A 23,897-nucleotide genomic window follows, 5' to 3' on the forward strand; every position below is an offset into this window, starting at 1 on the left:
GGTCAGCATTAGATATCCAGCTTTCCTATTTCTAGGTGGAAGGGATGTAGGCCAAAAATTTTGGCATTTCAACATTACTTCTGGGAGAGAGAAAGGTAAGTCCTTCCCTTCCTCTATTCTTTCCTTGCTTATGTATTCTCCCAGGCTGTCATATCTGTGGCAAAGGGAACTGGTAAAAAGATGCAGAAAACAGTTTGGGGAAGGAAGGGCATTTGAATTTCCCATGACCAGTCATTCAGGCAAACCTCGTGAAACTTTATCTTTGTCTTTTTGCAAATACCTGAACTTTAGACTGTCTCTTCCATGTTCTCTTTATGGACCACTGAACCTTAATATTTTTTTCCTTCTCACGTTCCTTCCTTATGGAAAATGGTTTTTAAGTTACTAGCTAGTGGACAGGTATAGGGATAAACTTCTTTAGATGAGGGGGAGAACTAAGCTTAGCTCTGTTATGTCATGAATAAGAGCTTTATTGTGGATAGTGGAAAACAGACCCCACTGCAATTATTTTTCCTTACTGAACAAGAGTGGTGACTGAGTTCTGTGCAGAATGTACACATGTGCAGTCTTGAGGCTGGCAATAGCTCCAGTGAGGGTGTGATCCAGCAAAGTGCTGGCTTAGAAAGTTTTTTCCTTTGTTGCGTCTTCCATTCTATCTGCACAACATTTCATGAGGTTGTAATGCAAATCAAATCCCTGATAGCATGTAATTTTTTAAAAAATCATTATTAATGGGGTTACTTTGAGGAATCTGGGTTAAAATATAGTTCAAACAAAGATACCTTAAAAAGCCATAACTTGTATCAGTGCAATAGAGAATGTGCTAAATGGTGATAGGGAGATAGAGAACAAGAATTTCCTAAGCAGCCTGTTCTTTCCACTTCTGGTTTTTTGGGTTTTGTTTTGGTTTTGTTGTGGGTTGGGCTTTTGTTTTTGTTGGTTTATTTTTTTTGCAAGGTTGCTGGTTTAACAGTTGCTTTCCCTGGGTACTTTGTGCACATTCACTTGAAAATGCCACCCACTTTTCTGGATTAATGTTTTCCATGGTTACATGTTTCACGTATATGAGTTCTCTGATTCAGTTTCCCAAAATGGCCACAAAGAATACTTGTTCCAGCTTGCTAGAGGGCCGGTGGTGGAGCAGAACAAGTGACTCATGGGGGATGTGGAAGGGGGAGGAAGTTGACACATCTGAAATACATGGCTAACCACAGCTTCAGCGAGAACATTTGAGATCGAGTCCTCCAAGAGAAGTAGGCAGGTATCTCATTTCTGATCCATTGCTCGACTGAGCTTTGAATTAACTACCAAACTGCTTGACCTTTTTAGCTATTTGGGCACATGCCAAAAACCCAAAACCAAAACATACAACAAACCCCAAACAAAAAGCTCCCCTTTACAGAAAATCTTCTGCTGAAAATGCAGAGTTAGGTTTTGAGAAGCTCTGTCTTGAAACTAATGTCCTATGCTGATGAATAAGATAAGTCAGTCACTTGGTAGATTTTGCCCTGAACATGGTAAATCCATGACATCTTTGTGAAAGCAGGGGTCTGGATGCAGGTCTTGTGAATTCACATCCTTCCAAATATTATGGTAGGTTCAGAGTATTTTATAAGTTGCCTGCATTGTGGAAAATTAAGTCGTCGTCAGTTAAAGAACAGTGAGCAAGAAACTGTGTTTTCCATATGTACATAATTAGGATTCCTCTCCTTTATCTCCTAGGCCCATGCATTCCTTTTACATTTTCTCTGTTCCTCTTTTCTCCCAAGCTGCTGTGTGTATGGACAGGAATAATTTTTCTCCTCATCCGCCCTCACTTTTCCCTTGTGTTGGCTTCTGCTGTTCTAGATCTCATCAGATATAAGGGTTCATGCCATAGGAGTGGTGGTATATTGATGTGTTTCTTTGTGAGTTTTTTTTCTCCTGCATGCCCACACACTTTTACCAGCTCCATATGCTGAGTTTTTGTTTTGTTTGAGCCACCTTAGGCTGAGTGTGAAGCAAGACTTTAATGTATGTGACAGGAAAAGGTTTGGTTCCTTATTGCCATCCTTCCGTTGTTTTTTCAGTTTGTCGGGTCTTGGTGGATGTTCTTCCTTAACCATCTGACAGCACTGTAGGTACAATTACTGGTCTGATCTCTCTGTGTCTGTTAGTTGAAGAGTACAACAGGAAGTGATAATACCTTTTCCACAGGAGTTTAGATTAGGTTTGGAGGGAGAAATTATGCACATGAAGAAAAAATAGCAAGGGAATATATATTAAAACAAATCATGCACATCAATTTTAAAATCACGCGATTTTTATTTATTCCTTTGTAGATAAAATTTCACCTTAATATTGTGTGAACTAAGATTTCTGTTATTGTCTTCAGCAGGAACTCCAACAGCAGTCATACCTTGTCATCTTGTCAAACTATGGAGCCCTGTACCTCAGATGAATTTTTTCAGGCTCTCAACCACGCTGAACAAACTTTTAAGAAGATGGAGAATTATCTTAGACACAAGCAGCTCTGTGATGTGGTGTTAGTTGCTGGTGATCGTAGAATTCCAGCTCACAGGTAAGTTTGTTATAATTTGAAGTAACTTCATAATTTTTTTAAAATGTACCTTCAAAGTGTGTCCTGTGTTTTGTTTTTAAAAAGTCAGAATATTCCAAACAATTTAGAACACTTTAAATATGTATATTTTTTTAACATTTATTTGGAACCTAAAAGTTAATTTGTCTGTTGTATGTGATACAGAATTAAAAATAATTGCAATTTCACATTCTACTTTTTTCTTCAAGTATACTTAAGGTATTTGCATACAAAATCAAACTCATAAAAGTCCCAAACACACTGCCAGAATATTGTAAGTTGTAGTGGCTTCAGCACCATAGAATGATGTAAAATTTTTTTCTTAGATTTCATTTTTTCTTTGTACTAACAATTATGTTGTTGGAGTCTTAATTAGCAATAAGGACAGTCTTCTGTCCACATAAAGTTTTTTTGCTGCCATAGTAAGAAGAGTCTTTGATAGGAGACTGCTGAACACTGGCAGTTAGATGTCTAAATTAGATCGAACATTACCGTATCTGTCATCTGTGTAGTTAACAGATCAGGTAGAATGACACTTAAAAGCTAGAAAAATACCAAAGACTATGAAACACAGGTATGAGTAACAGAAGCTCATTACAGTATTTTTTGCATCGCATTAATAGTTCAAACAGGAACCTAGGTATAATCAGCCTGTGGATTCCTAAGCTGAGGTCCACAACAGGTGTAGCATCCTAAAGCATTCCTGTTTTCCTTTGCTCGTTCCTAACCCCACAGCGAAACTGCAACTTAATACTGTAATAGTGATGATGGGAAGAGGTTGCTGGTTTGGGGTTGGTATTTTTCTTAAAAAGACGGATTTCTACTTTATTTGGATATTATCCACATTGTTGTGCTGACACAACTGAGGGAATGACAGCATGGGGATGGGAACTGACTTGAGGAGCAGAGAGGCAATTTTAGCATAACTTGCTATTGCGCTCAGAGACTAAATTTTATGCAATGATGTTCAAATTAGTTGCAAAGCTGCATTCTCCCTGTGGAATGAGTGAATCAGATGAAAACAGGGAATGCACAACCCCTCATAGGCACATGATCACGTAATTTAGGGTCCAAGAGCTTTGGAGTGCTGTAAACAGGGGAAAATAGTGATTATAATAACGAAATCATTTCACTGCCTTATGTGTCCAAGGCAACCCCTTTGCAGAACACGTTTGGAGTATGGTTCATCTAATCATTAAAAAAGTGTAGAAAGGGTACAGAGGACAACTGTGAATATCAGAGGACAACTGTGAATATCCTGTAAAGAATGGAAGATTTTATTTGCAAGGAGATAAACAGAAAGACAGCATACTAAAAAGCCCTTTAATGTGTTTCATACTTGTTTCTCGTTTATCTAGAGAACTGATTTCCCTTCTCCAGTTTCTTCTACTGTATCTACTTTGTTAGTGCCTTAGGCATATGCTACTACCTGTTGTTTGCTCTGGTCTTCTCTTCTGAGGAGAAACATTTTTCTGTAGTTGGGATATTTTGTTTTAAACATGCATGAAAGTTAGAGCCAAAGAAGCACAGTTTGTGCTTGTAGCAGGAGGTGGGATGCTTATGATTGTCCTTTGTTCACTTTATAACTTTGGAACAACTTAGAAAGAAGCATTGCCTTTTGTATAATAAGTTTTTTGCTGTTTTGTTTTCACAGAGAAACACAGTAGTAACTACAGTCTTAATCCCAGTAGGTCCCAACTACCTCACTGAAAACTGAACTTTTCCATAATGGGAAAAATAAAGACAGAAATCTTAAATTTGGTTCAGAATTTTATAGAAATTCAGTACAACAACTGCCTTTCTGTGCTTGTAGTAGTCTATGTTTTAGGAAAAAAATTCTGTTGTATTTTTTGCTGCCTGCATCTAAGTTCTGACTTCTTTAGTATTGACTGCAGGCTGGATCAGTCAGTGCATTTCAAGACACTAGCAATTATTTTATTTTGAGACATAAGAAGAAACAAAAGATATATTTAATAGATATTAGATTAACGACTTGGCATTCTAAGATATGTAATAAAATACAAAGTTCACTTACACTGGACAACTTTTTTTCCTTTTCTTTTTTGTAAGAAAGATAAGAGTTTTTCTTAGTATGTGGTCACATAGAGTTAGTAAGAAAGAACATTTTTAATTAATATTAATCACACATATATAGAGAGGAGTTTTTAGATTTTCTCGTTTGAACATGATATTTTTAATAATTCCTGGTGTTGTTTTTTTTTTTTTAATTATCAGTTTCTACATTTAATGAATGTTCTGAGGTGATTGATGTATGTTTTTAGAGAAAGAAGTGAGTTTGATGTCTGTAGTAGTAATAAGTGCAGCAATACATTACTGCGAAATTCTAAGACGTTTTGGTTTGTATCTGTTCAAAGAATTCAGGCTATGACTCTACTACAAAATAACAGCATCACATGTAGTCATGATTTTTCTCAGTGTGGCATTCTCTACTGTTCCAAGACTGTTTATCTGCTCATTCTGTGCTGAAATTATAGCTAAGCATCTATTTAGGAGCTCAAGAAGCAAGTAGAAAAGGAGGCAGTTCTCCACTAAGAAGAAATGCACTATATTCCCACACCTTTACTCTGCAGTTTCATAAAGAAATGTTGCATACTTTCATTTAATTAATTTAATTAAGCTTTTCATAGCAGGAGTTTATTCTGTGTCCACTGCAAATTCAGATGTCTATAATATATTATGTTCTTCTTTATTACATTTAGCTAACTGCTATATCCATAATAATAACTGTTTTGTTTGGTAATAACCTACTGATAAGAACATTCACAAAGAAAAGGGAGGTGCCTGTAAATTCCTGGCAAGAGGGGCTTTAAGGCTTCCTCCACACCCTTTAACCAGCAATCTGAGCATCTTGCAGCGCCTTTGTCTGTCTTTCCATTTACACTGAAAGGTGGAAATACAAAGGACATGGGACTGAAGGAAAGAAGCCAATTGGAAGCTTATTTACTCTAGGGATTAGGAAGCTTGTTTGAAAAACACTGGATTCTTCAGTATCACCTTACAACTTCAGTGAATGCTATTAGTGACTTCCCTAGGACTGTTTTCAGCTATCACACAGCCACAAACAAGGAGCTGCCTAGGAAGTGTCCCTTTTATCTTTCAGATCTTAGGAAGCTTCAGTTCATTCTGTCAGGTGAGACAGGTTGGGAAATAGTAAATTGCCAGGCTTGACAGCTATCATCATTTTACGTAGAAATTACTTTTGACGACCTAGAAAACTGTCTAGATGAGGCAGCTTGTGGCAGTTCCGATAAGAAGTACAATTTTTAAGGTGTGCCACCCTGCTTACTCATATTTTACTGGCTCTCAGTGGAAAACCCTTCAAAATAAGTTAAGCCGTTATGGTGGATCTTTCTAATTTTGGATCAATACAAACAACAGAAATTAAAGACATCAGTAGCCTTGGAATCTCCTGTAAGAACAGGGAGATGTACTGAAATACTCAGATTTTTGAATATACTAAATACATTCAGTATTTAGAGCATAGCTGTTTAGTGTTTTGCTAGAGAGATTAATTGTTTAGACATCTTATGATCTCTTAGATGAAAAATTCTGATATTCATGTTTTCCTTTTTCTCTACATTTTTCCTGTGCACTGTAAAAGAGCAGCCAACTTTCTGCATATAATTCAGTAGCCAAATTCTTGTAATCTTATCTATTCAGAACTGAGTATTCAGTGGCAGTTGGTAATTAGGTGAGAAGGAGAGAAAAGGTAAATATGTTCAAGATCCACAGTCAAACAATACAATGCCAACTGTATTAAGGCTTTTTCTTACTGGTTTTATGTTGGGTTTTTTGCACTCTTAATTAAGAGATGTCTTTAATATCAGTATATACTGATTTTGTAGGCATTTCAGATGGAACAATTTTGAAAGAAATATTACTTTCATGGGAAAAAAAAGACTACAAACTCTGAATACAAACTCCATGGCTCTCTTCAATTTCTAAACCGAGGAAAGGCAGTATTTTGTAGCATCAATAGTTTGCAGTGAAATCTTAATATGCAAAACATGTTAATTTTAATTATTAATAAATAACAAAAAAAAATTCTCTTTGTGTTAAATACTAACAGAGCCATGATGTCTCTATTTAAGAATGAGATGGTAAATTTAAGTGTAGTTTTTATAGTCATTGCACAGATTTTCCTTCAAAAAATCATGCTTGTAACCTAGCTCTTTCAGAGCTTTTTTAGCACAAAAGTCAAATATGGATGGGGAAAGTCTTCCATGGATTCTACAGTTACATGAAGGTGATAGTTGCTTCATGTTATATAATCTCTATGTAGGAATGCAGTTTAATTGAAATAAAAATCAGTTAGTAGCTATAAGATTAAAAGGTCAATGAACAAGTGGGTATCAAATCACATGAGTATAGCAGCAATTGATTTCTATTGACTAGGGGGAAATGATAGGACAAGAAAAGGCCGGTTGGGTGAAAGTCTGCCTTTGTTTTCTTTCATGCTGTCTTAGTGTCACCTTCAGGCATTGTCACTGTATCTTTTAATCGCCCTTCTTTCTTTGAAGGAAATTTTTTTCCTAAATTAGTTGAATTAAGAGAAAAGTATGGGTACCTGTTCAATGGCTTTTCATTGTGAATATACTTCTTGTCTGAAATTATCACAGAATTATTATCGGTATAATTTATGCTTTGGCAAATTACAATCTACTTAACCTACTCCTGGGCTGCACATCCCGTTATCTAAGTCACTCTCTGGAAAGCACTTAAAGCTCTGAAGCACGAATACCTCCTCATGGATCTGAACATGTTTGCAAAAACAGTAAATGGATTAAGTTTGTATTCATTTCTTTTGGAGGACTCTGTGTCTGGAAATTACAGGGAGAAATTTTCTGATATCAAACAGCTGGTAGAAGGTGTTGGGAGCCTCCTGTTATGGTTTGGCGTTTGTTCAACAGCTATTCCTAAGATGTGAACAGTCAAGATGTTTTCTAAATAATAGTGCAGCTAACTAAACCACTTGCACTGCTGGGGGAAGAAAAAAGTAAAAAACAAACCCCAAGTGTGGTATGATTAAGTTCTAGGTTTTGTTTCTCATCACAGAAACCATTCTTTTACAAGCTCTATTGGTGTAAAAGTACCAAGTCAGCACTGGCAGATGTGAATATTTGATTGTTTTACCTTTTTTACTTTTTAATTCTGGACCTGCAGAAATATTCTAATCACTTTTCCTTCCAATGAGAACCCCTAGTTTGTACAGAGCAATCTGATGTGTCATCTCATTCTAGCATCAAACGCAGTTAGAGAATTTCTCTTGATGTTTACATGAATGTTCTCTCTAACTGCACTTCTACAGATCTTTGGGAGGCAGTATTTTCATTCAAATGCAGTTGTCATTAAACCTGAGGTTAAAATGCCTGGGCCCTACCTTGTCAGAAAGTTCTAATTTTTCTCAGGAAGTCAGCCACAGAATAAATCTCATTTCAAGAACAAAATGTTCTTTAAAAGAACAGAACTTGGTTTCTCTTGACTAGACTTCAATCATACAGGGTGTTAAAATAAAATTAATCTTTTCCCCTACACTCCTAACTCAACTCTGTTGCCTCAGCAGCTAGAAAAAGAGGATAGTGTAAGCCTGACCAAGTGGGCAATGCTCAGAAAATCCAAAAGAAAAAAGTAGTTGAAATTAGTCAACATTTTATTACTTTGCAGTTAATTAACTAAGAGTCAGTTCTTTGTAGTTCATGACTTCGTATATGTACCTGCAAATCCTCCCCTAAGCACTGGTGCTCATCTTTTCAATTAATTTTACTCTGTTTTGTGGTTCCTGACCTCTGTCATTGTAATATGCTTATATAATTATTCAGCACAGCATAAACTGACTGAAGTATTAGATTACTTGAATGTATGCATATGGACTGTTTAGTGTATTTGCAGTAGGCTTGGTTCTTGGGCTCGCTGTTCACGTAGCTCACTACATATACCAGGTGGATTTATATCAAATTCCCTGTGAGCAAGGCAACAGTGAACTACTGCAGCACAAAAATTGATCCAAACCACCAGGCTGTTCCTGGAGGTCTCTTAGGAAAGAGGCCAGCAGTCCTCATTAATAGTTACAGTAGATTTCGTATTTCTGCTGCACATCATTTCCTTCCTCTCTCACGCTAGTTTTGTAAAGACATAGAGACATCAAAATTCTTGCGTGTTTTGTGGAGTGGCATTGTTATTTGTAGTGGGTGTTTTACTCTCAGTAGTCCAAAGAAATGTCTATTGCGTACCAACATGTTTTATTTACTCAGTATCTTAAAATACTCAGAATTGTTAAAAAGGGCTAAATATATGTGTGCATCAAGAGTAAAAGCATTTTAAAACACTTTGAGAAGGACTGGTAAGTAATTTTTCACCTTTAAAAAAGTAACTGATATAAGATAAATTGAAGTCCATTCAATTTTTTTTATTTCTATAATGTATGTTTATATTACATTTTCAATTTGGGGGGGTGGGTTGTGTCTGTGTTGGCTATTAAAAAATCATTAAGCTTTGAAAGGGTAATTAATTTAGTTCAGTAGCAAATGTAGGTTTAGTATCAGTACTTCATTATTCATAGAGAGGAACTAGAGCATAGAGCACTTTGTCAATTTTTAAATGTTTCTCTCACTACAGTGTTTCTTCAAAGGGCAAAGTAATGAATCATAAAGTAACAAACATAAGTTTTTTTTCTTTTCCTCTTTGTTTCTCTCCTTTTCTGCTGCATGACATACTCAGATTGGTTCTCTCCTCTGTTTCGGACTATTTTGCTGCGATGTTCACTAATGATGTTAGGGAAGCAAGACAGGAAGAAATCAAGATGGAAGGTGTGGAGCCAAATGCATTGTGGGCTCTGGTTCAATATGCATATACAGGTAATTGGAATGAAAACGGGAATTTCCTCTAATGAACTGTCCTCCTCTGAGCATTATAGGCCATTACTAGATTTCAAAAGCTCTTTACAAATTGTTACTCACATATTTAATTCCTTATAAATAAGTAAAAATTAATCATAGAATCAGAGAATATCCTGAGTTGGAAGAGACCCCCAGGAATCTTCGAGTCCAGCTCCTGGCCCTGCACAGGACAGCCTCAAAAGTCACACCATGTGTCTGAGAGCATTGGCCAAATCCTTCCTGAATTCTGTCAGGTTTGATGCTGTGACCACTTCCCTGGGGAGCCTGTTCCAGTGCCCAACCACCCTCTGGGGGAAGAACCTTTTTCTAATCTCCAACCTAAACCTCCCCTGACACAACTTCATGCCATTACCTGGGGTCCTGTCACTGATCACCACAGAGAAGAGATCAGAGCCTGCCCCTCTGCTTCCCTCCATGAGGAAGCTGTAGACCACAATGAGGTCTCATTGCTCTTACCCAAAACAGCCTGGTAGGATATAGTTTCTCTGACAATACTATGTTCAGTTAGTTCACAAATTATGTGAATCTTTTAACTGTATTATGACTGACAAAAAAAGGAATCTTATTAGGATTCCCTTTCCTTACATCATTATAGATACCAATTTTCAAAAGCTGGTTACCTATTGCTGAGAGTGATGTTTACTAAGCCTTCCAGTATATAATAATTCATATAACCTGTAAATAAGTCTTTTACCCCTGAGTTTTAGGGAATGTGATAAATTATAAGAGCAAACTAATGTCATCTTCTTTTTAATGTTACTAGGTCGCCTTGAATTAAAAGAAGATAACATTGAGTGCCTGTTGTCTACAGCTTGCCTTCTCCAGCTCTCTCAGGTTGTAGAAGCGTGCTGTAAATTCCTAATGAAGCAGCTTCACCCGTCCAATTGCCTTGGAATCCGATCTTTCGCTGATGCGCAGGGTTGCACTGACTTGCACAAGGTGGCTCACAATTACACTATGGTATGTTGTTGCATTAAGTGTCATCTGCTTTATTTAGTAAGGAAAAATACAGAATGTTTTCCTGAATAAAGTACTTAAGTTTTTCCCCTGCAAAGCCTTGGTCATTTGCCAAACAAGAGTTCCTTTTTTCGTAATGAACTGGAGTAATCCATTCTAAGTTGGGGTGTGAATGTGGGCATTCATCAGTGTAGTTTCTGCATTGTCCTTAATGTCTTAGTAGTGGGATGTCAGTGTGACATCAAAGAATTTAATCTTAGGCTAAGCAATATGTGACTAAATACAAATTTGTCAATTATATTTTTATGGAAAGACTGACCTGCCAGTTTAATCAAACTCCAATCTTCTTAATAGTCATCCTTTTATTTTAATGTAAAATGTTCTCTTTTTTGTTTTCACAAGCGTATTTTAGTAATGTTATCAGAAGAAAGCAGGAAAACTGTCTCTGAGGCAAGTCAGTTCTTTCCAGTTTTGTGAGGCATTTTACTCTCTTCTTAATGAAATTTTTCCTGTGTAAGCTCTTGGGACCTGAATGAGGGCATGTAGATACTGCATAAGAGATGTGGCAATGAAGATAGTATTTAATTTGCTTGTGTGGCATGGCATTGCTTTGCCATTAAGATATTGGCTTAGATCCAAGAGTTGTAATTTGTGTCTCATAATTAGTGTTAGAAATCCATGGCTTTTCCTCTTGCCGCCTTAGGTTTTGTTTGTTTAAAAGCTTTTTTTTTTTTAAATTATATCTTTTTGGCTTAAATTAACTTAGTTTAGTGTGTGTAACAATTTAAAATAGCTTGCTTTCTTTTATAGACAATACAATGTTCTTCTTCAGATCTCTGTGCATTTAATGTCACGTACACACTGAAATTTATCAAAGCAAGTCAATAAATAATTTGCAGATTGTAACTTACATGTTTATACTCATTATTGCGCTAACCAAAATAAGGGCACTGCAATTAGATAGACAGATGGAACAGTAAAGGTAAATGTGGCCTATGCCTTTGAGGAATATTAGAATTAATGTTGAGTGAGCAGTGATACAAAAAAAAATGCAAAAACAGAACCTCCCTCCTCTGACCTATTTGTTCTTTTTCAGAATAAGCATATATTTTGGTCTGTGCTATTGTCATGTTTCTTTTAAGTGGACTGCCAAGATCAGGATACTAATAATTGTTAGACTGATGCACCTTTAAAAGTGAATGTTAGGGATTATAGTTTTACTATTCTGACTGGCAGTTCATGACTTATGGCAGATAGCAGCTGTGAACTTTCTAAAAGCCATTCTTTTACAGCACCTCTTTGTTTTGTTCAGACCAGAGGAAAATAGTTTTGTGCCTTTTGGCCCTTGTTTACTTCAGTGGCAAGACTTTAAGGCTTTGATGTGGGTGAAATTCAAATTAGGTGGATTTTAAAAAGCCATTTTCAGAACTAATTAGTTGGGCTAGATGGATTTTTCCCAAGGCCTCTTTTAATGTTGTTTAGTTCCAACAGAGACATGAAATTGAATTTTAGTAATAATGAGTAATAGAGAAGCAGCTTCTTTGGTTTGAAATGAACGTTGCTATGGAAACTGCATAGAAATGTATAGTCCAATTGAATCTTCAATTAAAATAAATCCCCAAGTAATTTCATTTGTTTAAAAGCTGTTTGAAAAAAGCAAATGTTCAACAGTAGTAAGTGCTAGCTACTTGATGCTCTTTCCATGAAGAAGTATTAGAGCACATTAGAGGGTTAAACACATCTGTAGTACCTGGAAAAATTCTGTTTGTTTAAACAGCGAATTATTTTTATGCTGCGTTGGGCTGCACAGAACAGTTGGAGATTACAGACGGTATAGTTTATACTTCTGGTTCTTTTAAAGCACATGTAGTAGAAGGTAGTGAATAATACAAAATATTTAATTTTTAATTTATATATATTATTTTCTATAAGTTTTCCTTTGACAGGAAAAAAATCCCTGATTGCCATGTAACTTCTTCTACAGTTAAAACAACTTCTCAGTTTTAAAGGTTTTTATGATAAATCATGATTTGTAATCATCTTACCTGCTTCACAAAAATAGTTCTTTACATGAGGACTAGAAATTCAGGTGAAATGAGCATTTGTTTAAACTGAAGGAACAATCAGTGAGTTATCCCACTAGGCCTACTTCTGTTAATAGGCTTGCTCTGTGTGAATAATGTTCATTAGTCATTGGAAAGCATCAGCAATTAAAACAAATTATTAAGAAGGATTTAAATGCTGCATTTTTTCATATTAAAGATGTAGATGTTTGTTACACTAAAAGGACTTAAGTGTTGCATTACTTTATTGCTTACTATGGTGACAGTTGATAAGTTGTTTTTTCAGAGCAGAATAATTTTTAAGTTTACCAAAACAGATCAATTTTTGACATTACAAACTAAAGCTTGAAAAAATCCTCAGGATGCTTGAAGTGAAACATGAAATGAACTGAAGTTATCAGTAGTAGATTTAATGCTTTATAAACAGCAACTCTTAATTTTTATGCATCAGAGTGTTAAAATAGAATTGATAGAATCATGAGATGTATCTGGGTAAAGGTATCTTTTGAACAAAGGTTATTCTGTTTTGCTGTAGTTTATATATAGTATTGTGGTAATACAATTATAAATTGTATGAATTTTACTAGACTGGCCAGTAGTGGATCTGTTTGCTTCAATTTGTAAAACCTTTGTGCACAAAACACCTTTTGTGCAGTTTTATCACTGCCTTCAAAGTTAAAAGAAACATCTCTTTTATCATCTTCTTTGTTTGAAACAGTGGATAGTGTACCTTGAATGAAAGCCAATAGCTCCTTTTCAAAAAATAAAGGTAAACAAAAGGGAAGTTAATGCTCTGAGTTGAGGAAAAGCTAGCCTATGTTATTTCCAGAACATGAAATATCCGTGGTGAGTAGTGAGATGTTTTTAGGTGTTAGTAGCGTCTTCAGTAGCCAGATTTTAACTTTCTGAATTACAACCAAAAAAGAAAAGCATACATTCTAAACTTTATGCGCGATAGTACCTGAGTCAGTCCCTGTGTACACAGCTCTGTAGTCATTGTTGCTCAGCTTTCTATGCCTAAAGAAGGCAGCTGTCATTAAGACAAGAGGATATGGTCTCAAGCTCTGCCAGGGGATGTTTAGGCTAGATGTTAGGAAGAAATTCTTTACAGAGAGGGTAATCAGGCATTGGAATGGGCTGCCCAGGGAGGTGGTGGATTCTCCATTCCTGGAGGTATTTAAGAAGAGACTGGATGTGGTACTTAGTGCCAGTCTAGTAACTGTGGTGGTAGTGGATCAAGGGTTGGACTTGATGATCTCAGAGGTTCTTTCCAACCTATCTGAAATATCCTGTTCTTCCACAGAGAGTTCCCATAAGAAGAAGGAAAGAAAAGGCTAATGAGGAGGTTGAGAATGCTAGGAGATACACTGGCTCCTCCTTTTTGTCTTCAGAATCTCTGTCTGTAGAGGAAGAGGAATTGTCAGATTCTGATTATAAAAAAACCCAGACGTAGGACAAAGAGTGCCTGTATTCCCAGTGGAATGCTTTGATACTCGGCTCAAAAGGAGTCTCTGCTTTAAAAAATAAAATGGGAGCAAGAGGAAGTTGAACTTGTTCCCATCAGAAAGCAGTGGTCTGCAAGCAACAAGAAGGAAAATCAGGCTTTTTATACACAACAGCTGTTGAAGTGATGAAATCCAGTTGGAAAAAAGCTTTCCAAAGAAAATCCCTGACTGACTTATGCAAGATCAACTTGTTGTTGCCTTCAGAGACAAAAGAAACTTTCCATGCAAGTGCTTTCCCCTTCCTCTTCCTGTGATCTGGATAGACAATATGGAAAGTTTAAGGTAGTAAGTGTTGGCTTTTCTCTGTCAGAGCTCACTGCCTGTTCATTCAGCAAAACTAAAAGCAGAGCTCCAGCTTGCATACTCTCTAGGACAGAGAATCTACAAAAAAAGCAGATGGTGGAAAAAAATTAACTCAGTGGAATCTGAATTCCTATGAACTTCATGTTTAAACTCTGGAAATAATTTTGATCATTTCTCAGCTTCAACTTTACTCCCAGGCATTCAATATCAGAGGGAAATAAATAGCAGTGCATTGTAGTGCTACTGCATATTGTTAGAGTCCTTTCACTGTTTTTAATTTATGTATTTGTTCATTTTAACTTTCATTCTGTAATACAGATTGTTAAATTAATTAAAGAAGAAAAGACAATTCTATCTCCCTTCTTATTTATCTACTTCAATTTCCACTTGAAAGCGCTACAATTGTATCTCTGTTGTAGGAAAGCTTTTCAGCTATTAAATGTAAATGTTTCCTTTCCAAATTCTATCCAGGAATAGAATTATGTACACAGATAACATTTTCAATTATTTTCCTAATTTCAACTCCAGAAGTACCTCTAGAGTGGAGTCACTTTGATCTTTCCCCTTAGACATCTTGTAGCCATCTTATATACTGCTGGCTTTCACGTAAGGTGGACTGTTTACTCATTAGTTTTTCCTCTTCACTCAACTTTTTTTTTTTAATAGTCAGTACCCTTGGAGTATTGACTTAGCAATAGATCAATGATTAGACTAAGCAATAAAAAGGAAGAAGTGTTAACTCTTTTGCTTTGTTGTCATGATGCCCATTGCATATGCAATGGTAGTAGCATATGCTAACTGTATGCTAAACTGCAAACTGTACTCGAGTTTTTGTTGACCATTTTGAATGCTAAATTCAGACCTGTTCTGCAGTGCAGATCCTGCTTCTGCTCCCAGGTTTCCCCTTTTTTTTTTACCTAGAAGTCCTATTTTTTCCAATATGTATGTGCTTCTAATCTACAGTTTTTTTCATTAGTGTGCAATTCTTTCTTTTTAAATCATTAAAGAAGAGACTAAATGAGGCTAATTTTGATACTAGGCCCCCAGACTTCCTTGTTGCTGGATCTAATATGCTTTGTCCTCCGGGTGTTTTGGAGGTGCGTGTGATGGCAGAGCAAAACCAGCATCCCATTAGTTGCCTCACTAGCAATCAACAGTGCATTTAATAAATTGATTGTAACACTGTGTTATTGCCATGAAGTTACTCTCAGTTTTGAGTATGTGTTTAGCTGGGGTTTGAACTACCAAAATATAAGCATATGTTGTGATTTTACTTTTCTGCTTTTACTTTGCTTTGCTGCCTTGCAAAGGTATATGGGGAAAGAGGATAGACATGACTTCACTCTGTTCTGTTGTGCTCAGGTTTTTCAGTGTAAGATCTTGGTGCTGATTGTGTTTCTGCATGCTTCTGCTATTTCTGCCTGTGTTGATGAGAATCCTTACAGAATATGCTGCGAGTCCTCATATTATGAAGTAATGGGATATCAGTGTAGGACATGTTACATATTGTGAATTTCTTATTTTGAAGTAAGGATTTGTTGTTGAAAATGACAGGGTGAAAATTAGAAGACTGAATCCTATCAAAGTAAATATCGTTAATACAGCACGGCATGTGCAATATTGTAGATGGATTCTTTGTATGTTTTGCTCCCCAGTCAAGTCAGATCAGCTGTATAAAACCTACAAAATAGTAAAATAAACTTAAAGTAATCCATTTTAAATCACAATAAAATTGTTAGTGTTGTTTATTTCCTCTGAAAACTTAATGCCACAGTTTCATCTAGCAGTAATGAAAACAATTACATGGGCCCAGTTGTAGCATGACATGCTGTTTGCTCGACAAAGCATCTTATGTTGTCCACAGGAACCAGCTGTGTCTGTTTAACTGTACTTCAGAAAGTATTTCTTCACTTTGCAGTGCCAAGATAGTACTGCCTACAACCCATGGCTCATTTCTGCCCATACCCTTTCCCCTCTGTTGTTTCAGCACATCTGTCTGTGAGACTGAATGACTGAGTTAGGGAAATGATCATGGGGCGAAAATAATTCAGTTGTGTTTTTTGCTTTTTGGTTTTTTTACCTTTTTTTTTGATCTTCCTCCCACCTCCAGTGGTACAACTGAGAAACAGCACGAAGAGAGGGAAAAGAGGGGAAGATATAGTAGGTCTTCAAAGTATGATGTCACCTGTATTAAAATTCTTTTCTTTTTCAGGAAAACTTCATGGAAGTAATTAGAAACCAGGAATTTCTATTATTGCCAGCCACTGAAATTGCTAAGCTTTTAGCAAGTGATGACATGAATATTCCTAATGAAGAAACTATACTGAATGCACTACTTACATGGGTTCGCCATGATTTGGAACAGAGAAGGAAGGATCTCAGTAAGCTCCTGGCTTACATTAGACTGCCTCTGCTTGCTCCACAAGTAAATTGTTCAGTTCCTCTCTAATTTATACCACAGTTACAGTGGGCATAATGTCTACAGCATAGATGTATTGATAGTGGCAAATCATACAATTCATATTGATTTGGATTCTTAGAGCTGCACGTAAGGACTTAGCATGATAGTTTGTGTCTGTTTGTGAACTGCAGCATATTCTGATGATAACCTGAGATCAGTCAGGACACAAGAAGGGATGGAACTGCTATCAAAAGGTTGCTTCTCTTGCCTATAAAAATGCTTATCCAGGATATGTTAGTCACTAGAAGGTGCAACCTTTTTTAATTTCTTCTTTATGGAACTTGCAGTTTCTTTGGCTCATTGCATTTCCTTCATACCGTTATAGCTAGGAAATGCAATTTGAATAAATTGTTTGGAGTGATTTTTCTTCTATTAACTCTTGATAAGCCATCATTGGGTACTTCTTGTTCTTCCCAATCAATACCACTTCTCCTTTTTGGACATTTACACACAATGCTGAGAAAGCCTTGGGCTCAGTTTGTTTAAATAGTTGTGAATTACGGTTTTCCTAGTCCTGTAGGACTAACTAGTCTTGTTAGTGTCATGTGTAGCATTGTATTCATTATCTGATAGCACGCATTCAGACTAGGTTTGATTATTTTTATTTGGTTTTTCCTTTCTTCTCTTTCTTTGCTGGACCTTCTTTACTAAAATTTAACATTTACTATACAGTCAAAGGATTTTGCTTTATGGTCTTCAGTTTGTTTAGTGAGAATTTGCTCTTTTAAATGAAAAAAAATAGGATTTTCATGGAACCCAAATAACAAGTAAAGTTCATTAACACAACAAAAATGGAGTTCAATTAATTAATAGTGATAAATCACATGTGCAATATTCTGTGTATTACCTCTAATCTGATGTCCTCTTGCTGGATAGTAAGATTCACTACTAAGCATTTTAGTATTTATTTCTATACTGATTAATATATATTCAATAGTAGGATTTTCTCAGTTGTGGCCTTGACTTTGTAATTCACTTTTTCTATAAACATAACACAATGTAAGCCAGTTGACTTGGAGGAAATCATTCTTTTGTTGAACATTTAATTAATTGATAACTAAGTAACCCCTGCTATATTCCTTTTACTTAATTGACTCGTTGGAACATGTTTAGAAACTGAAAATACAGAATTTATCCGAGAAGTATGTACTGAAATCAAATTACGTCCACTTAGTAAGTGATTGGGAAAATAGCAAGATGAAGCACAAAAGCAATAAACAGTATATTTCACTTACTATTTTATGTTCAATTTTTCATCTCATCTCCGAATATATACTTACATTTCTAAAACAAGATTTTTCTGTTACCTTTTTGTTTATTACTTTCTTTAACAAATTAAAGTGTTAAAGCTGTGGTTTCTTAATATGGAAACAATTAGTGCATGGAGTAAATTGATTTGAAGTGCCCATAACAGTCTTAATGTTTTCAGAATCTTGTTTTTCTTCGTGATCACATGACATGTGATCTGACAGCAAATATAACATAATGAAAGGCTTTTTAGTTTTATGGTTGATGAGTTAAAGATATTTGAAAGAAATTGAATTAGAAAATTGAACAACTTGCTGAAATCAATAACGTTGCAGGCAGAGATGCAAAGAGTATTGGATTCATGCACTTTAAAAAAAAGCTTCAGGATATACGGTGAAACTGTAGCACTGGAAGCAAAAGATAGTATGAATTGTTAGTTTTATTGCTTGGTTTTATGCATCTCTTTAAAGACAGCATTCTGTCATCTGTCTGGTTAATGCAAGCAGTATCCTAAATATTTGTAAGTCTCTTTTTGTTAAAGATGAATATTTGCCAGCTTCATAAGCTGTAAGGTGACAAATAGTCCCTCTCTGATAAATAATGAAAAAGATGATTTAGGAATTTCTGAATTACAAGATGGCTCAGATTTCTTATAGACAAAAATTCTTATTACTTAAGTGTCTGCACTACCTTTCTCCTTATCAGGTTTACAGTTGCTGTGATTTCATGCTAACACTTCATTTATAAATGCTGTTAGAAATGCTTTTAGTAGACGAAGCTATGTAAATAATAAAACTTGGAAAAAAATTGCTTTCATTTCAGTAGGCCCATTCCAAGTTCTTTGAGTGAAGAACGTTTATAGTAGTTTTAGTTTCAAGAGCCTGCAGGTTAGATTGCATTTCTTTTTAATTGAGATAAAGTTGCGTTCAGAGATTGAGACTGTGCTGTGAGAACTTCTTTATAGGTTGAGGGGGTTAGAAGCTGTAGAAAATGTAGGTTGCATCTTGTTATTGCAAACTCACATTCCCACATAGTGTTGCTTTAAATATTAAGCACAGCTTGTCTATCATAAAAATATATTAGAAGTCTGAGTTGGTCATGTTGTGTACAAATGTTAGTTTTCATGCATGCAGCTGTGATGTGACCATGTCTCATTTAGGATGATAGTAATTAATTGATTTTTTTAAATGTATATTTTTAAACTGTGCAATGGGAACAGTTTTCATCAACTATTTTTATTAGTGAGAACATTACCCAAGTGGAGAAATGCTACAAAAGTCTCAGTTTTCTAAGAAGTCACTGGTGAAGGGCTTTGAAGGGGTTTTTTAGTCTGTGTGTGTGTTAATTATGTTTTCTGACATATTTTGTGTTGATTTGATGTTCAGGTTTAGCAGTGTGTATTTACCTGTATCTTTTCCCGAAGCTACTTGGCAGCCCTAAGGCAGCTTTAAGCCAGGGATGTTCACACCATGTTATGCACAAGTATTTCACAGCGAGTCCCTTTGGTGCTCCTGATGACTAATGTCACTGCAGTTTTGTACCTGTTATTGGTTGGCTGTCAACAGCCCAACAATAACATCTCATTCTGCTTTGTGGACTTGCATGTCTAATGTTCACAAAGTGTTTGGATTTTGGATTTTCAGAGGCATCTGCCTTTTTCTTGTTTTTCTGACAACTGGCCAAGTTCCAGTGGGGGACTTCACTTGGTTTTTTCTGTCTTACTGAGGCCACATCATGCAGCTCAGAACAATGCCAGTTGCCCAGACTTGTAATAATGAGAGTCGTGACACTTAACCCTACTAATAATTTTTTTCCCTGCAGCCTGACAAACATGGAGTGCACACCACTCCAGAACCTTTGAACTTAAGAACTTTTATTAGTAGTCTTTATTCAGTTGAATTTTATTTAAGTCAGTTTATTTAACAGGTGCCAAATTTGCTTGCATCGTTGGTCTAAAATTTTTACCGAAGGATTGTTGTAATCGATACACTGTGATCTGGGTCACTGTCAGAGTGAGGAGTAGAATGTATATTTAAATATTCAGCCTGTGCTGAAGCAGCTTTTACAGACCCATGGATAGGGTGAATTTGGGAATGTAAGCGTGAGGTTAAACTGACTTACATACCAAGAGCCTGATTCCATTTCCTTGAACATTCCTGCATGGCACTGGAACTTGAGGAGATTTTGTTTCCTTCCTTTGGACCATTAAGCTTAAATCACTCACTAAGATCAGATGGCCTTCCTTTTTTTTAAATTGTTTTATTTATTTAATGGCTTGTCTTAAAATGGGAATGTTTAGTTTATTAAAAGTTTATCTTTACCCTAGTCTTTTTTATATGACTGTTTTGAAAATACAGAGATTTTAAATTGGGCAGTGGAAGTCTTTGTGTAAAATATTATCTTGATAATCCTTTTTTTATTCTTCTTGTGGTTTATAGCAATACAGCTTGTTTGATTTTCTTTCTTTTTCACAGTTTCTGGCAGATATGGAAAATAACGCACTCTTTAGAGATGACATTGAATGTCAAAAACTCATTATGGAAGCAATGAAGTACCATCTGTTGCCAGAGAGACGACCTATGTTGCAAAGCCCTCGCACCAAACCTAGAAAATCTACAGTGGGCGTGTTGTTTGCAGTTGGAGGAATGGATGCAACAAAAGGTATTGGCTTTCTTAATGTTTAGTTGATGAGCTGGTTTGGTTCTTTTTAGAAGAAATGTTTGATAGATGTTTCTACTACATGTTCATTCTAAAATTTCAGGATTCTGCAGTACAGAACATGAAATATCTGAAGTGTATACTGTTTATTAGGTTAAAAAAGTCTATGTATCTTCAATAATACTGTAAACATTCTGGAACTGAAGAGTTCTGATTGATTTGAAATTACCAAAGAAGTAGCTGATTTCTGAGGAGTAAAGTGTTTAACTGAATGAAAACTAATATTTATTTATTTGAGTGGGCAGTAATTTGGAAAAGGAATAACAGAAAGGGCACAAAGGTGAGCTGCACATGCTGTTAAAAAAAAAAATGCTTTTTGACTAATTGTGAAATAGTTTTGTCACAACTACTTGGATTATCTTTTTTTCATAGACACTTCCATACTGTTTAATGGTAGCTAGAAGAGATCTGGCAAATTAGAAAAGCTATGGCAGAGGAAGCTGTTGTTTTAAAGTTAGGACTTTTAGTACTTCATGCTTACCTTCATACCTTCAGCTTTTTTGTGCAGTATTACAGAAGAGTTGATTTCAATATATAATTGCATTTCATAAGGTCTGTTTATTATTCCTAATACTTCTATTTCTGAAGGCTTAACTCTGCAAAGCAGTTAAAAAGCCTGGGTTTTGTCTTGAAAAGCACTGAGAAAGTCCTCCTTTATAATGATGCGTTAATTACTGAGGAAGTCAAAAAAGACTATTTGTTTGCATTGAGTTAAGAACATGATGCGGGATATCATGATGTCCTGTGGGATCAGCATATTTCTGAAATAATTAAAAATATCCTAATAATTCAATCTTCTTTTTTTGCATATATAACTTGTCATTCAGGAGCTACAAGCATTGAAAAGTATGAACTCCGTACCAATACGTGGACTCCAGTTGCAAACATGAATGGACGGAGACTACAGTTTGGAGTTGCAGTCTTAGATGATAAATTGTATGTTGTTGGTGGCAGAGATGGACTGAAAACATTGAATACTGTGGAATGCTATAATCCTAGATCAAAAACTTGGAGTGTAATGCCACCTATGTCCACTCATCGTCACGGTCTTGGTATGTACAGTATGTAAAGGCTGAATGCATATTTTTAAAAGGTTATCTGTTCAGAAATTAAGTGTAGGGTGGTGAAAATTTTGTTTTAATGCCAACTGCTTATTCAGTGACTTTTCTCCTTCAGATTATATTCAGTATTGGCTACCAACAGGAAATTTCTTTTTTCTTTAGTTTTTTTTAGTATTTTGTGGTGCAGACTGGACTGTCACTAGGAAATTGTGATCTTTATTCCCCTTACCTAGAAGTGATTGTTTTTCATATCTATATTTTAGGAGTAGCTGTCCTGGAAGGTCCCATGTATGCTGTAGGAGGACACGATGGCTGGAGCTACCTGAATACAGTAGAAAGATGGGATCCACAGGCTCGTCAGTGGAACTTCGTAGCTAGTATGTCAACTCCAAGGAGCACTGTTGGTGTAGCAATATTAAATGGAAAGTATGTGAATATTTTCCAGTTTAAAACCTCATTATTTTAATGTAATTACAGGACCATCCTGAATGACTATTAATAATATCCCTTGATAAATACATCTTGTTAGCTTTAAGAGCCAAGTTTCTTCATTCACAGAAAAGATACTGTGTTGGGTCAAGCAAGCTTCTCCACAGCACCACAGCACCCCGTGGTACCTCTTATGAGTACCATCTTTATGGGCTAATAGTTACAGTCTCCTTCATACTGGAAGTAGTAAATGGTTGTTCTCTTTCACCGAGACTCCAGTGATTTCCTCTTCCACTGAACATTTTAACTTTCATTTGCAGTTTGAACTGAATTTTGGAATTTAGATTCCAAAACTATTGCAAAGTCATGGAGGAGTACTCATGTTATATTGTATTAACTCAGAACAGTAAGCTCTGGCAAATTAATCTAATCTGGAGTAGTATCTGAAATCTCTACAGCTCTTTTTCAATGAAAATATGCCTAATTCTTAATACAAAGCATATTCAGACACCTGGGTTGTTTTACGATGCAGCCATAGGAAACGGCTGGAAGGGACATCAAGGAGTTCCTTAATCCACTCCACTACCCCAAAGCTGAATCAATGATATCTAAAATGCTCATAGCCAGAGTGATCTTGTTCTTAACCTCCAGCAGGTATAGTTTCTGTAACTTCCTTAAGATATCTGCTTAACCTTTAATACATCTTTGAAATTCTCATGATGTCCAGTATTAAATGCCTTTTGTTGATTTATATTATTATTGTTTGTACTATCCAAGGTGATCATTGAAGATGCATCTTTTCTTGCACCAGTCTTTTGTATTTACAGACACCTGTCCCCTGAGTATACTGTCATCAGGACGGAATAACTCCAGCTCCTTCTGTCTTTATTTGTAGGCCATGATTCCTAGACTTTTGAATGATTGTTATTATTTTCCTTTGGGCTAAGTGTAATTGTTCTATAGCATCTCAAAATATACGTGTACTTGCATCAAGCTATTAGGACAATAAAAATCAGTTGGAATCACAGAATTGTAGAATAATTTTGATTGGAAGGGACCTCTGGAGTGATCTGATCCAATACCAACTCAAAGTAGGACCAACCTTAAAGCTGGATCTAGTTTCAAAGTTAATTGAGGTACCTCAGGTCACAGGAGTTTTGAATATCTCCAAGGATGGAGATTCAACAGCCTTTCCAGGCAACCTGTTCTGATATTTGACCACCAGTGTACTGAACATTTTTCTTCTAATTAATACTTAGTTGAAATTTCCCATGTTTGAACTTGTCTTTTTTTGTCCTCCTTTCTCTGCATACCTCTGAGAATGGTCTGTCTTCTATGTAACGTCATACATACATCTATGTAACATTCATTAGGTGGCTGAAGACAGCAGTAAGATGCCTCCTTAGTGTCTCAAGAATTCTTAAGGCTGTACAAAGGCAGCTCACTCGCTCTCTCCTCCTGTGTCGTGTTCTAGCTCTCTCATCATCTTCATGACCATCAGCTGGACTTGCTCCAGTGTGGCAAGATCTTTCCTGTACCAAGAGCCTGTTGCATTAGAGTATGAAATTTGGCAGAGGATAACCCCTTGCATTCCAGCTGGTCCTCAAAGATCAGAGGGGCTGGGTGCAGCTGGGCTGAATTTCTGTTTATAACCAGA

General features: G+C 36.0%; 1 protein-coding gene across 4 annotated transcripts in view; it reads left to right on the forward strand.

Moving 5' to 3' along the window:
• KLHL5 (kelch like family member 5) overlaps nt 1–23,897 on the forward strand; it is a 59,501-nt gene that overhangs the window by 27,363 nt on the left and 8,241 nt on the right. For 2 of the 4 annotated variants that reach the window (XM_050338362.1, XM_050338360.1), the window contains 7 exons: nt 2,375–2,560; nt 9,317–9,453; nt 10,259–10,455; nt 16,536–16,748; nt 20,507–20,693; nt 21,578–21,802; nt 22,075–22,237. In XM_050338362.1, the coding sequence (XP_050194319.1) occupies nt 2,418–2,560; nt 9,317–9,453; nt 10,259–10,455; nt 16,536–16,748; nt 20,507–20,693; nt 21,578–21,802; nt 22,075–22,237 (1,265 nt within the window). In that variant the 5' untranslated portion in view covers nt 2,375–2,417. The remainder of the gene's footprint in view (nt 1–2,374; nt 2,561–9,316; nt 9,454–10,258; nt 10,456–16,535; nt 16,749–20,506; nt 20,694–21,577; nt 21,803–22,074; nt 22,238–23,897) is intronic. The other 2 variants (XM_050338363.1, XM_050338361.1) reach the window with 1 other exon arrangement.

The sequence above is a fragment of the Myiozetetes cayanensis genome, unplaced genomic scaffold (genome assembly GCF_022539395.1).
Source record: "Myiozetetes cayanensis isolate MyiCay16 unplaced genomic scaffold, myiCay2020 scf7, whole genome shotgun sequence".
Lineage (NCBI taxonomy): Eukaryota > Metazoa > Chordata > Aves > Passeriformes > Tyrannidae > Myiozetetes > Myiozetetes cayanensis.